The 13,479-nt window shown below is 51.0% G+C and overlaps 1 protein-coding gene across 2 annotated transcripts in view; it reads right to left on the bottom strand.

Moving 5' to 3' along the window:
• The window catches only part of LOC119451044 (fatty acyl-CoA reductase 1-like), a 57,833-nt gene extending 57,044 nt beyond the window's left edge, over positions 1–789 (bottom strand). Inside the window, exon 1 of one of the 2 annotated variants that reach the window (XM_037714473.2) lies at positions 471–789. In XM_037714473.2, coding sequence (XP_037570401.2) covers positions 471–734 — 264 coding nt within the window. In that variant the 5' untranslated portion in view covers positions 735–789. The remainder of the gene's footprint in view (positions 1–470) is intronic. The other variant, XM_037714474.2, reaches the window with a different exon arrangement.
• Positions 790–13,479: the final 12,690 nt, after the last annotated feature.

The following is a 13,479-nucleotide window of genomic DNA, read 5'->3' as shown; positions in this document are numbered from 1 at the left end:
GAGCCAGCTTGTTTTAACCGTCAAGCTTCGTTAAATCTACCTGCCGAATACTCTTGTCACAATATATATTTCCTGTAATGAACAGTCACAAACCAAACATTGTTAAGGGAATCGAGAGTGTGGCACTTATCACCCTGATATGTTTTGCAGCGATTGAGCGCAGTTTAACTGAGTGAAAGTTATTTAATATACGTCGCAAGCGTTGATATACTATTCCGAAAAAAAATTCGGAACTCCAGACAATTCCGAACACATCACGCAAGCATAGAATGCAGCCTTCGTTGGGTATTCGGCGCCTTCTGCCACGAATAACACTTGGCGTCACGTCGCAGCGCCAGAAGAGCGCTTCTTTCGAGGGAAAATATTTCAGCCACATAGGTCCCAGCCGCGTTACGCAGGTTGCTCTTAGTATTCCATTACGCGCACTGCCAAAACGCGCAACGAAGACATCCGACCGGAGCGAGACTCACCGTGCACCGAGCATCCGAGGTCAGGCGTCGCCCCAACAGGTTGCACCGAGTGTTGTGCCGGGGCGGCGCTCGTCGAAGCAGGCAGCGGCGAGGGACAGACGCGAGCGGCCCCTCGCGGGATTCTCCTCCGCCAGGTGGGTGGGGCCGGCGTTCTTCCGCACTGGCGGCTGACCGGTCATTAGGGCGACCTTCGAAGGTGGCTGGGTGAGTGGCCGCGTGGCCACACGGTGTACTATACCGGCGGCCGACAATAGCACACTGCATTCTTCAGCGCCCATGGGCGCAACCGCAATGCAATCGCTCCACTCGCCCCCTTTCCCCCGTCCGCGTATACAGAAAAATCATCTTGAGCGAACGAGTGGAAGAGCGCTGAAAGCACGAGGAATATTTTAGAACAGAAACCACAGGAAGTGAAAGTTTCGTAGCGTGGCGTGTTCAGCGGTTCTTTTGCGTAACCACTGCGCATGCGTGCTTCGTTTGGCTCTGGACCACAGTGCTGATGCGCTCGAAATTAGGGCAACTGAAGAGATGCACGCAGTGCTCAATAGGCAATGAATGAACCGTTAGGTCTAACGCTAAGGGACAGGAAGAGAGCGGTGTAAATCAGAGAGCAAACGGGGATAGCCGATATTCTAGGTGACATTGAGAAAAAAAAATGGAGCTGGTAGGCCATGTAACGCCTAGGATGGATAACCGGTGGACCATCAGGGCTACAGACAGGGCACCAAGAGAAGGGAAGCGCAGTCGAGGACGGCAGAAAACTAGGTGGGGTGACGAAGTTAGAAAATTTGCAGCCGCAAGTTGGAATCAGCTAGCGCAAGACAGGGGTAATTGGAGGTCGCAGGGAGAGGCCTTCGTCCTGCAGTGAACATAAATGTAGGCTGATGTTGATGATAGTCGAACCAGAATCACGCGTCACTTTCCTTTCACCCATTCCAAAGCTGTGCAGACAAAGTTTCTTCTCAAAGAAAATGGGAAGGTTGCTGACACAATCATGCTAGCAAGGGTCAATATTTTGTAAGCCAGTATGTTATTTGCCTGGTTAGCTTATTTGGATGGTTGTGGAACAGCTCCTATTGATGCAGGAGAACTCTGGCAGGATGCCAGAGTTCTCGACCTTCTCTTCTTTCGCTTACCATCCCGTTAGATTAATCCGGTGGCAGACGCCAGGTAAAAACGTTTGAAGCGGGCAATGCGAGTGAGTTGAGTTCCGCTGCAGACCCCCGGCCATTTGACGTGGAGATACGTATGTGAGGTATAACTGACGTTGAGAACGACGAAACTTTGGGCATATTGCGCACTACCTGCCGTCGTTGCTTAGTAGCTTTGGCGTTGCGCTGCTAAGCAAGAGGTCGCGCGATCAAATCCCGCCCGCGGCAGCCGTATTTCGATGGGAGTGAAATGCAAAAAACGCCCGCGTACTGTGCATTGCGCGCACGTTAAAAACACTAGCGTAGCTTGCACTGGAGGCGCAATGCTAAAGAGACAGCGGAGCTGATGGGCATCTAGCTAGTCCTGGCTTTTGTGCTAGGCTAAGCACTGCCAAGTTATCCCAAGTATTTCCCGGAATTTACTGATTATTGATCGATTATCAATGAGCTATTGATTGGCTATCGATTGGCTATGGATGACTGACTAAGCTTAAGCAGTCCCAACCACGCTTTCATGCCTTCGCTAGTTCGCAGGGGTATGTACCATTGCGCTTGGACTCTTTCTGCACTACCGCCAGGATCGGCCCGCATTTTTTATGGACAACTAACGTAATAAAGGCCGGCTTAAACAGCTCCGCTGTCAAAAAATGCCAGGTGGTCAAAACTGATGTGCAGCCCCCACTACAGTGTGCCTCATAATAGGATCGATCCCCGAATATAATTTTGAATGTTGCGCGCTCACGCTGCTGACTCAAAAGGAGCATAAATTCGGCTTTGGTGAACAATACTGGTTCGTGACGGCCGTCCTTCCGCTCTTTCGAGCGACGTTGCCATGCAAGGGACGACTATTCCACGGACGATTTCCTGGGCAAGACACACGGCTTTCGTACAGACAGACAGACAGACAGACAGACAGACAGACAGACAGACAGACAGACAGACAGACAGACAGACAGACAGACAGACAGACAGACAGACAGACAGACGGACGGACGGACGGACGGACGGACGGACGGACGCGTGATCTTAGCTGGCGCACCAAATGCGTATCTTGCGACCGTGCGCAAGGGGAACTGGCGACTCAATTTACAATATTTTACAATCTTTCGCACGGACGGACGGACGGACGGACGGACGGACGGACGGACGGACGGACAGACAGACAGACAGACAGACAGACAGACAGACAGACAGACAGACAGACAGACAGACAGACAGACAGACAGACAGACAGACAGACAGACAGACAGACAGATAGATAGATAGATAGATAAACTTTATTACAAAGATGGAGTTTTGTCATGTCCCGATGGGGCATCGCTAATGGTCGGGGCCCCTAGTCCAGGGCTCCACTGGCTCTTGCCATCTTCTCTGCTCTCTGGATCAGCTTGAGCTGGTCGTCGCGGGCCCAGCTGGACAGCAGTGCCTCCCATTGCTCCCTCGTGGTGTTCGTGTCATGGTGTTCTATGTTGTGTAGCGTGCACTCCCACATAATGTGGTATAGGGTTGGTGTGGCCCCACACCAACCCTATACTCATGCGGCAGCACGCATGAGTAAATAGCTGGAATGGATCCAAAAAGCTCCGTGGCAATCTTTCGCACAGAAGGTATGCGAGAGACTGTGTTCAGTCGTGTCTTGCTTCGCCCACTTCGCCTTGCTGTAAGAGTAAGTGAAGGATGGCAACGGCGCTGTCCCAAATCCTGTGGTTGTAGGACACGGGCATGGAAATACCAGTGTCCCGTTCTTTTGATGGTGCCACTGGGCTGTGGGAGCTACGGCGTTCAGTGACGGAACTGTGAAATGCACTGACGAAGTACCTCTTCAAGGCATCAGCGTGGCAGTCACGTTTACTGATAACCCACCATTCGCGGTGGGCTATTGCGCATGATGGTGCGCAGCGAAAAGACCGCAGCACAAGCAGTCGTGGAGGAGGGTACACGGTTTCCACGTAGTGCGTAAGGTGGTCAACGCAGACGATGAGGCACTTATGTCTGCCAAGAAAGGATCTGGGGCGCGATCTTGTACGCGTTACAAAATGGAACGGAGGCGTTCCGTTCCATCGAGCCGCACACGATTGGTCAATTTGAACGTCGCGGTTCAAATTGACCAATCGTGTGCGGCTCGATGGAACGAAACGCCTACGTTCCATTTTGGAACGCGTACAAGATCGCGCCCCAGATGTCAGGGCGGATTTCAGTTGCCAAAGCGATGCGACACACTTTGGAGTCAACTTGAACATCGCGTCTTTTTGAATTAAGTAATGTCAACGAATAAACAACTTGGCGCGTTGGGCGTGCTGGCATTCGAACTTGGATAACGCTTTTTTAGCGCAAGCAGACAAGGACACACGGGAGACAGTGCGCTAACACCAGAGTGTGCTAACTTCAAATATTTATTCACGAGAAACTTCACTTTTATAGGTCATGCACAACAGCGCGCTTCCTGGTCAACACGTCGTAGAGCTGCTTCCAAAAAGGCCTTCTCTTTATCAGCAGGTCGGCAGCCATAGTGTTAACACAGCTTGCACTATTATGCCTCATTGCTTGTCTCTCTATAAGTTCACGCACATCCCTATACCTCCCGTGCCTGGCAAGAATCAACAAATCACTGAACAAAGGAATGCTGCAGCACTGCTGACACTGAGCAGACTATACACTTTGCGAAGTTTATCTGGACTGTGTTCCCGCCTCCCTTCTGTCCTTGTCTGCTTGCGCTAACGAAAATTTTGTCCAAGTTCGAATAAACTACACCGGCAAACCAGGGCACGAAACAGTAAAAGTAAGGACTAACCCCCCCCCCCCCCCCAAAAAAAAAAATAAGAACAAAAATAAAAACTGCGAGGTTCCTGTGCGGACTGCGGCGATGTAAACGCGCTTACTTCTTCAATCTTGCGCGAGTCGAACTTGACGCCATCCTTGTGATATAGCTGTCCGGGTAACAATGTCTGATGTTCGTCAAGCCCACACTTCTTTTTTTTAATAGCGAAGCTGTTTAAGCCAGCCCTAATTTGTGGAGCGTAGCCGTGGTAGCCATGACAACCCAGAGGAGGAGAACACGTGCATGCGCACGCAGTCTCCTCCTAGCCAATTCCCTGCCTTCCCGATCCCTGCCTCTCTTCTCTCCGCAGCGCGTTGAGCCAGGAGAAAAAAAAGCGAAAGCTTGCACTAGGCCGCGCAAAGCTGAAGACACAGCGAAGCTGGCCGATTGATATCGAGCGGCTAGTTCGGCGTCGGCAAGCAGCAGCGTTCTTGGCACTGTGCCAACCTTGGTTAGCCAGCCTGCGTTTGTTGCACGCCAGGAACGCTGTCGCTCGTAGGCGCCGACGCGTCCAGCGCTAGTTACGCGAAATGACACCAACTTGGGTGCAGCTAAAAGTTGATACCTAGCAGTAGCAGCCAGTAAGCTTCGCTGTGTCTAAGCTTTGCGCGACCGAGTGCAAACGTGCCTATTTTACAGCGTAAGCTGTTACGGGCTCATTCCAATAGCCGTTTTGGGTCGCGATGATACCGCCGCCGCCGCCGCCCCGTAGCCGCTATCGCATGCGAAAAAAGCACCCGCTCTCCGCCGGGATCGAGCCCAGGCCTGCTGCGTAGGATACTCTACCACTGAGCCACGCAAGCGCTTGCTATCCGAGAGCGGGAAAGGCGCTAGCCATCGGCGATGGAACGCGTCGGCTTGCACGCGCGACGGCGTTCCAAGCAGGCTGCGTCGGGCGCGTTGCAATGGAAGCGAATGTGACAGCCGTAGTTGCATTGTCGGGCGCTTGGCTGGGCCGAACGGCGCTAGCCATCGGCGATGGAACGCGACGGCGTCCCAAGCGCCTTACTGACGCATTCACTAAAATTACTAGGTAGTACTGTCGAAACGCTCGTCTAGCTTACGCTGGGACTGTGCTGCGTGTGCCGCGCAGGCCTGGCATATTCTTTTTCTTTTTTAGTTTAAGACTGTGCCAGTTTTACAGCGAAGCTGTTAAAGGCTCTGTCTTCGATGGTCGCGTCCGGATGTAGAAAAAATGTGGTTGATCCCTCTTATATAGGAATCGGTATAGAACACGAAAGTGAAACGTGTCTTCACAGAAGTAGTGTAATGTTTATTGCACATTGATATATAATGTCTATTGGTGTTTTGTGGCTAAAGCGCCCTTAGGCGTTGATGCACCCACGCTGACGCCTGGTGGCACGTCTCCTCCATCACGACTACCAACGTCGATGACCATGAGCAACCGTCGTGCATATGGAAGCTGCACTACGCTGCACACGCTAGCACAACGCGAAAGACGAAGCACGTAACTGACACACTAATACAACGCGCAAGACAAAGCACGTAACTGAATCGTCACCGAGTCAAATCAGCGCGTGCAGCGCGTCGTAATTGCAGCCTCCGCGATCAACTTCAGAAACATTTTCAGAGCTAATTGCGGAGGCCACGCTCCGCTGTGCTGAGTACGGTGAACGCCACCTAGGTGGCGTTGGTAGTGCTTCTTGATGCCAGCGTCCCTTCGAATGCTGGCATCGAGGCGTCGTAGTGCTGAGACCACCGAAGCGTTCACTGTCGGTGCGCGTTAAGGCCGGAATACATGAAGCGAATAACCGGCGTCCGAGCGAAGAACTTCGTCGGGCGGCGAACGTCCGACGGCCGGCGTCAAGAAATTTGCCGTCCGCAGCCGATCTGCCTGTCCAAACATTTTCGTCGGGTGAACGCCGCCGCCGGAAGCGTCTAGCGCGCAGCGGTGGACGACAGCCAATCAGGAGGCACTAGTTCCGGTCGCAATGCATGCTGGTGTTTCGCGCGCGCGCGCCTTTTCGCGTCGTCTGCAATCGCGTTGGTGTTGCCGTGTCTGCATGTCTCTGCACCGATTGAGTAGTTCCTAGTATGATCTCTCAGGAATCGCGTTGTATTTGTACATCCCATATCCGCTGATCTGCGAGGAAACAGACAAGCAGTGCAAGCTCTCTACAACAACCTTCAACAGAAATCTTTTGATCTCAGAGGCCACATGCTGTCGTCATGCCTATCTCCCGACTTCCCCGATAGATGGCGCTGGCATCGGATATTTCTTTCGCTAGGCTTAGACGCGTTCGAAACGAGAAGCGATCTCGAAAACTACTCAAGGTTATCCATAATACTCTGTCGTCGAAGCGGCCTGAGACTAAGCGAAAGCCGTTTACGCAGTCATTTGCTTCCAACTAAGTGAATTCTACAAGGACAACGCCAAATTCAGTTCGAAGCGGGCGGCCGGGACCGCCGCCAACACGGCGGCCAACGCGCGGCGGCGTTCGCCGCATGTATTGCAACACAGCAAACATCCTGCGTCGTGTCGCCGCGTCGTTACTTGACGCGTGAAGTTCGTCGAGAAAGTTCGCTCCATGTATCCCGGGCTTTAGTGTCATAATGCAGTACTTCTCTTTTCTGCTCGTAGGCGGCGGCACCGCCCCGAGCAAGAGCGCGGGTACACGGAGGAGTGTTAGATATATAAGGCGCGTCTGTGTAGCTCTCTGCAAATGCGTTTGTGGCGCAATGGGTTAAACGCTCGGCGATCTATCGTCGCGGACCGAGAGGTCGTGGGTTCGATTCCTAAATTTTGCATGTTTGTGGAACTTTTTCTTCTGGTTTCTTTCTTTGTATTATGTTCTATGACGTATTTCCGTGACGGAAATACGTCAGTGAAGTCTTGGTGGACCCCGGAATAAAACACTTTCGTGTTAAAAGACTCTCCTTGGCCGTATGCTGTATGTGCCAGTGAAAGCGCGCGAGGGACGCGCGCTTTCACGGGGAGCGAACGCATGGCGGAGAGCAAACGCTATTTCTTCCGTCGCGCAAAAGGCTGTGGGGGGGACGGGAGGGAGGGAGGGGAGGCGACGTTTAGCTGGCGCACCAAATGCGTATCTTGCGACCGTGCGCAAGGGGAACTGGCGACTCAATCTCCTACGCGAAAGGAGGACAGCGGGAAGGCAGAGCGCGAGGGAGGGGTGGCGGCTCCTGCTCTGCTAGCAACTTGTACTTTGCGCGGCGCCGGGCGGTCGCGCGCACCGTATCATGAAAGCGATCTGCAACACGGCTCCTACCTTTGTATGCGCTGTGCTTTCGCCGCTCAATGTCCGTTGAAGCGATAGACCGCATGAACCTTCGCTCGCTGTTGCTGGCGCGCTTGCTCACGCCAGCGTTTTGACAGTGGTTGTGTGCGGTCACACAAAAAACGCGCAGAACTGTTGTCGACGGCGGCGGCGTTTTGCCCGCATTCGCACCGAACGCGCGCGACGTTGGTGACGTGCTTATGAAGAACGTCCCAACCTTTGCCATACACTTTATGGCGATGTACCGTAGCGACCATAAAGCCATGGTCCTGTGGTCACTAAATAAATGAAACCCACCGGATCACGCATATTTCTCATTCTTTAATAGTTCAAATAACCAATTACATCATCACATCTTAATAGTCACAATTGGAAATACACGTGTTTATTTTTATGGTGCTTGTGCTTCGCAAGTGCAGACAGAGCCTTAACGCAGGCAACCAGCGGTTCATTGTTGATAGCGTCCATTGTCCTTGCGCGACACCGAACCAGCGGTGACTCCCGGAGTCTCAGTACGATTCAGAAACAAGAACAACCTGTTTCCAAACCCGCGCCGGAAGTTTACATGCCGGCCACGTGACGACGGCTCACAGGCTGCCCCTTCAAACGCGTGATCTCAAAATGACGCTCAAAATCAAGCCGTGCTTGATGCGCGATTAGCCCCGTGTGGTACGGCTACACTCTAAAAAGCAGGGCAGAGATTGATACGACCGAATCTGTTACAGGCATAGGTAGCGGTACAAGCTAGATGGATAAGTTTTGAAAAAAAAAAGGATTAAGGATACAAACAGGTTACAATGAAATCTAGCCTACCTGATTAAATCAAGCAGGCTAGGTGACTATTTGTAACCGCCCCGTGTCAAAGCGGATGCCAAAAATGATCGCCACCATCATCATAAAATCGGCGGTGTGCACAAGTCATCAGCTAAGCCGGCACCATTTTGACCGAAAGCTTCGGTCCCGTGGGCTGCACCTCGTCAAAATTGTGAAACAAAAGGGCGGCCCTTAAACGAGTATATACGATATTTCTACAGCTTCTCCTGTAAAATACCCGTGTGCATATGGTTTTATTGAAAGCGAAAATGGCAATGCTTCAAGTACAAAAATAAACACATGTTTTTAGTACAGCCGGCATTTTATCGAGGTGCTAAGAGGAGATAATATTAGTGCCAGCCGGTGTAAAAAAATGGGCAAGTTTGTACACGGTCGCGCAAAGCTTAGGCACAGCGAGATTTACTGGCTGCTACTGCTAGGTATCAACTTGGTTGCTGCTAGGTCTTAGCTTGGTTTAACTTAACTACGCATGTAGGAAGGTATTCTCGAGCGATAATTTTCGGAGGTACCTTCCCTTTCGCGACATTTCGTGTAACTAGTGCTGGACGCGTCGGCGCCTACGAGCGACAGCGCTCCTGGCATGCCACAAACGCAGGCAGGCTAGCCAAGTTTGGTACAGTGGCAGTTTCTTTGGCGCGGCAGTTTCTTAGCACGCACCACAAATTATGGCTGGCTTAAACAGCTTCTGTTAAAAGACAGCACGTAACTTCGTTGCGTCGGTGCGCGCCGTATGCTGTATGTGCGAGTGAAAGCGAGTTTAGGTGACTAGATTCGCACCACCTTGCACCATCGGCCGCAGCACGTTGGGCCGCTGCGCGTTCGGCTTCTCGTCGCGTTCGGATCCATTCGCGCTGTTAATTGGGCACGCCGGCGCTTCTTGAAGGCTCGCTCTTCCTCTTCCGAGCGAGCGACACGGGTCTTACCTACACAGAGTCCAAGGTGATGATGTCTGATGACGTCGCTACGGAAATGGCTATGTGAAAAGAGAATGAGACACAGGTATTGGTTGGTAGACCATTACTTTTTATCACTGACGTTTCAACACGCATCGTCATATACTAGCGTTTGGGCATCAGTTTTCATCGCTCCAGCCCATTGTTTTCGTTTCTTTGGGTCCCGCGTGTGAGAAGGGTAGTTCAAGGGCGCGTTACAGGTCCCCGAGCCCACAGGGCCATTAAGACGGCTCACAGGCTCACGGTGCCATTGAACTTGGATCCTTTCTGCCCAATCACCAGGATCGACCCACATGACAGGGGTATGTGCCATTGCACTTGGGCCCTTTCTGCACAAACACCAGGGTCGGCCTATTTCTTTCTAATTGATGTTCTACGCATCGTTTTGTCCGTGGACGCGATGCGCCAGAACCTAGTCACATACAGCTTCGCTGTAAAAACAGACCAAACTCGCTAAGGTTACAATTTCTTAAAGCGTATAAACAACGTGCTCCCTGCGGCCTTGCATATGTTTGGGAGAGTAAAAGTGTGCACTTTCGGCGCTGAGGGTCGTTTTTCACAAGCACCCCCTGGGCAGCGCTGGTTTCCCATAGACAGAGAGCCGTCAGGAGAAAGGAGGGCGTAACCGGCAAGGTAAAGGACGGCGTAGGGCGAAAGGAGAGGAGCGTGGCGTCACCGGCACTTTTACGCGGTCCACAGACCGGGAAGGAATGGGCGCTGACTGTATGCCTGACATAGAGTTACTGTAGAGACTCCCTATAGGGAGCCCATACAGTGACTCTAGCCTGACGTAATTGTGACGCGATTTGAGGCAGCCAATGGGAGACATACAGAGTTTCCGCCTCCCGATTGCACTGTATTGTGGAAAAGCCTACATTGGGAAAACTGGCACTTGCGTGAACGAGTGCCTCCTTCAGCACAATACTTTAAAGATAACGCTATACCTCCCATCTTTTAGCACACTGTAAAGCATGCAGTTGTAAACATTTCTTCGATCGAACTAAGATCATTTGTCAAGCACAAAGACTTTGGTCGTGACCTTGCAGAAGCCTTTCACACACACAAAAAAATGTCGCAGTTTCGCCCGAAAAGCGAAGCGTCAATTGCGATACCAAATTAGTATAGAGCTATTCTGAGTAGGGATAGTAGATTTATCGGCTACATAAACTTGGACACATTCGCTTACTAACTGAATTAACAAGCGTGGTGTCAGTGCGCACAAGCAAACAGGAATAGATCACACTCGATGACCGCAGACAACCACTGTCAAAACGCTGGCAGCAAGCGCAGCCGCCTCAGCGAGCGAAGGTTCGTGCGGTCTATCGCTTCAGCGGAAACTGAGCGGCGAATGCACAGTGCATACAAAGGCCACAGCCGTGTGGAGATCGCTTTCAAGATACCTACGGTGCGTGCAACAGCCCGCACCGGCTCAAAGTACAAGCGCAGTTGTTGGCAGAGTAGAAGCTGCCCCCCCTCCCTCCCGGTCTGCCTTCCCGCTTTCCTCCTTTCGCTTGGGAGATTGAGTGGCCAGTTCCCCTTGCGCCCGGTGGCAAGATACGCATTTGGTGCCGCAGCACAGCGTCGCCCCCTCTCCCTCCCTTCCATAACCCCATGGTTTAGCCACCGTACCCACGGCCTCTTGCGCGACGGAAGTCGCGTTTGCTCTCCGTCGTGCGTTCGCTCTCCGTGATAGAGCGTGTCCGCCGCGCAATTTCACTCGCATATACGGCGCGCGGCGACGATTTTATCGCCCTTGAACTTTATACGAAACCTCACGGAGACGGCGACGCCGACGGAAGAAATCCGTTTGAAGTATCGATATAATTGCTATCGCAATTTTTCGTTTTTTGTTAATAAACTTCGGTTGTTAGCGCTCGCCCTTGTTTTTTTTGTGTGTGTTGCAGTGCTTTTCCGCACTGATTCGAAGAATGTTTCTTGAAATAAATGATAAAAGGTAGCGCCGTGTGTCGTGGTCCTTTCGTCCGCCCTTGTCCTTCTAGCGCTATTTAGAATTTCAGTATGGCCGTTAGAGCATTGTGTTCGTTGTAGAAAAAGTACACACGTGGCTACCATCAAATCGACAATTATGTGGAGCAGGAGCACTGTTTTGATTGACACAGGTGATTGCCTGTTAACTATCAGTAGTATCCTAAGGGCGGCGTTAGGCAATGTTCGTCCCACGTAGAGCCTTGTTGGTTTCTGCCATTCCCGCTTTGTATTCCTGTCACAGCATTGTGTGCCCAAGAAGGTCGTGTGCCCTGCACGAGTGCCACTACTCGGCAGCTCAAGGCAAGAAAGAAGACTCTTTCCGCGTCGGTAAACGAGTCACGCCGCGAGGTTGTGACGTCAGACATGGCCAAGGGCCAAACTTTGTGTCGTTTTCTTGCACGTGTCCACTCGTATTATTAAGAGCGCCGGTGTCGGCCTGAAATGTCCGCACAAAATGAGTAGCTGTGCATGCTTATTACATTACAAATGGCCGCACCCAGTAGCGCACCCAGTAGCGCACCCAGGATCTCTGCCAGGGGGCAGGGGGGGGGGTGTTAACAGTTTGACAATACCATCTAAACAGCACTAATTTCAATTTCTTCACGGGAAATTGTACAAAAATGCGCTTTTTGAGAGTGTGCGGACGATTGAGCGTGTTACATTTTAGTTGCAGTATTCAAATGCGCAAGGAAAGAAAAGGGGTTAAACAAAAGGGGGGGGGGTTAAGTTGGCATCAGGGGGGGGGGGGTATCAACCCCCGAAACTCCCCCCCCCCTCCGTCGGTGCTCCAGAGGCCGCACTGTAAGAGTTAACTCGGACAACATACTGTCGGCTGGAAAAATGATCACTTTGTTGAAAATGCAGTGCTGTGCGTGTGTCGTGTTTGTGCCTCTCTTCGTCTTTTCCAGATTTCTGGGCTGTTCGCCTGTACGATGAACAACCAAGCCCAACTGGAAACGCTGCATAACTGCGGAAACAAAAGGTGCACATTGAGAAAATTTCCTATATATAAATCTTTAACGATTAAGTCGCACATGAGTAACTCGAAGTAGTGCGTTTATATTACCAGCGCATATAATTTTTTTCTTTGTTTTTCTTGTTTGGTGTGCAAAAGCCCCCCAACCCACAGCGCACGCAACACTGACATGAAACGCGGGATCACAAGACGAAACAAAGTTAACTGGCGACCGAAACATAAACGTATAAAAAACAAAAATATAAAATAAGCATAGCCAAATAGTACTGCTCAATCGCGCGTGATGCACTTTGCGCAATTGCCGCAGAGATAGACAGGATATATGATCGAAGTTTTGATTGGCACTTGTATAATCAAGGTGTAAAAAATATTACGCTTCGCAGAGTAATGTTTCCATTAGTTAGGGGTCATCAACATAATCACGCAGGCAGTGACTGCTGAATGCTAGAAGTTAAAGAAAAGGGGGTGTGGTGTTATAAGAAAAGGTGCACAATATAATATACAACGAGTCAAAACGAGCGCACGGCTAAGGTTACTCTGTCGGCAGTGTGCCTGTACTTTCGTGTAAACCAGATGACACCGTGGTAAACTTGTAGATTAGATAAGACTCGCGAGCATCTCGATTGTCGTGAGAACGAAAGCCCGACAAGTATGATCGCCTTCCGTTTTTCAAAGGAATGTTGCGGTAAGCTAACATGGGCATTGATAACGGAAGGTTAGGAAGTGTGCTAGCATGCGATCTGTGGTTATTAAAGCGTGTTCTAAGTGGAGTTTTTAGTTCATACAGCACTTAGTTTATTCCAAGTCCAAAATATTATTTTTATTTATATCTTGGAATAATCCACCCATTTCTTGCCTAGTCACCATAATGTGATAGGAGCCACACGTTCAATAGGCCAAAAGAGCGACAACAAGATGTCACAAACTCGCCATATGCAAAAGCAACAGCCTCGAGCAAAGGAAAAGTTGGCCGTGATTCCCTATGTACAACGTGCTTCTCAAAAATTGAAAAGGAATCGCATGGTGACCTG

Source organism: Dermacentor silvarum, chromosome 4 (genome assembly GCF_013339745.2).
Source record: "Dermacentor silvarum isolate Dsil-2018 chromosome 4, BIME_Dsil_1.4, whole genome shotgun sequence".
Lineage (NCBI taxonomy): Eukaryota > Metazoa > Arthropoda > Arachnida > Ixodida > Ixodidae > Dermacentor > Dermacentor silvarum.
The sequence above is the reverse complement of the archived record's forward strand: the minus strand, read 5'-3'. Positions and strand labels throughout refer to the sequence as shown.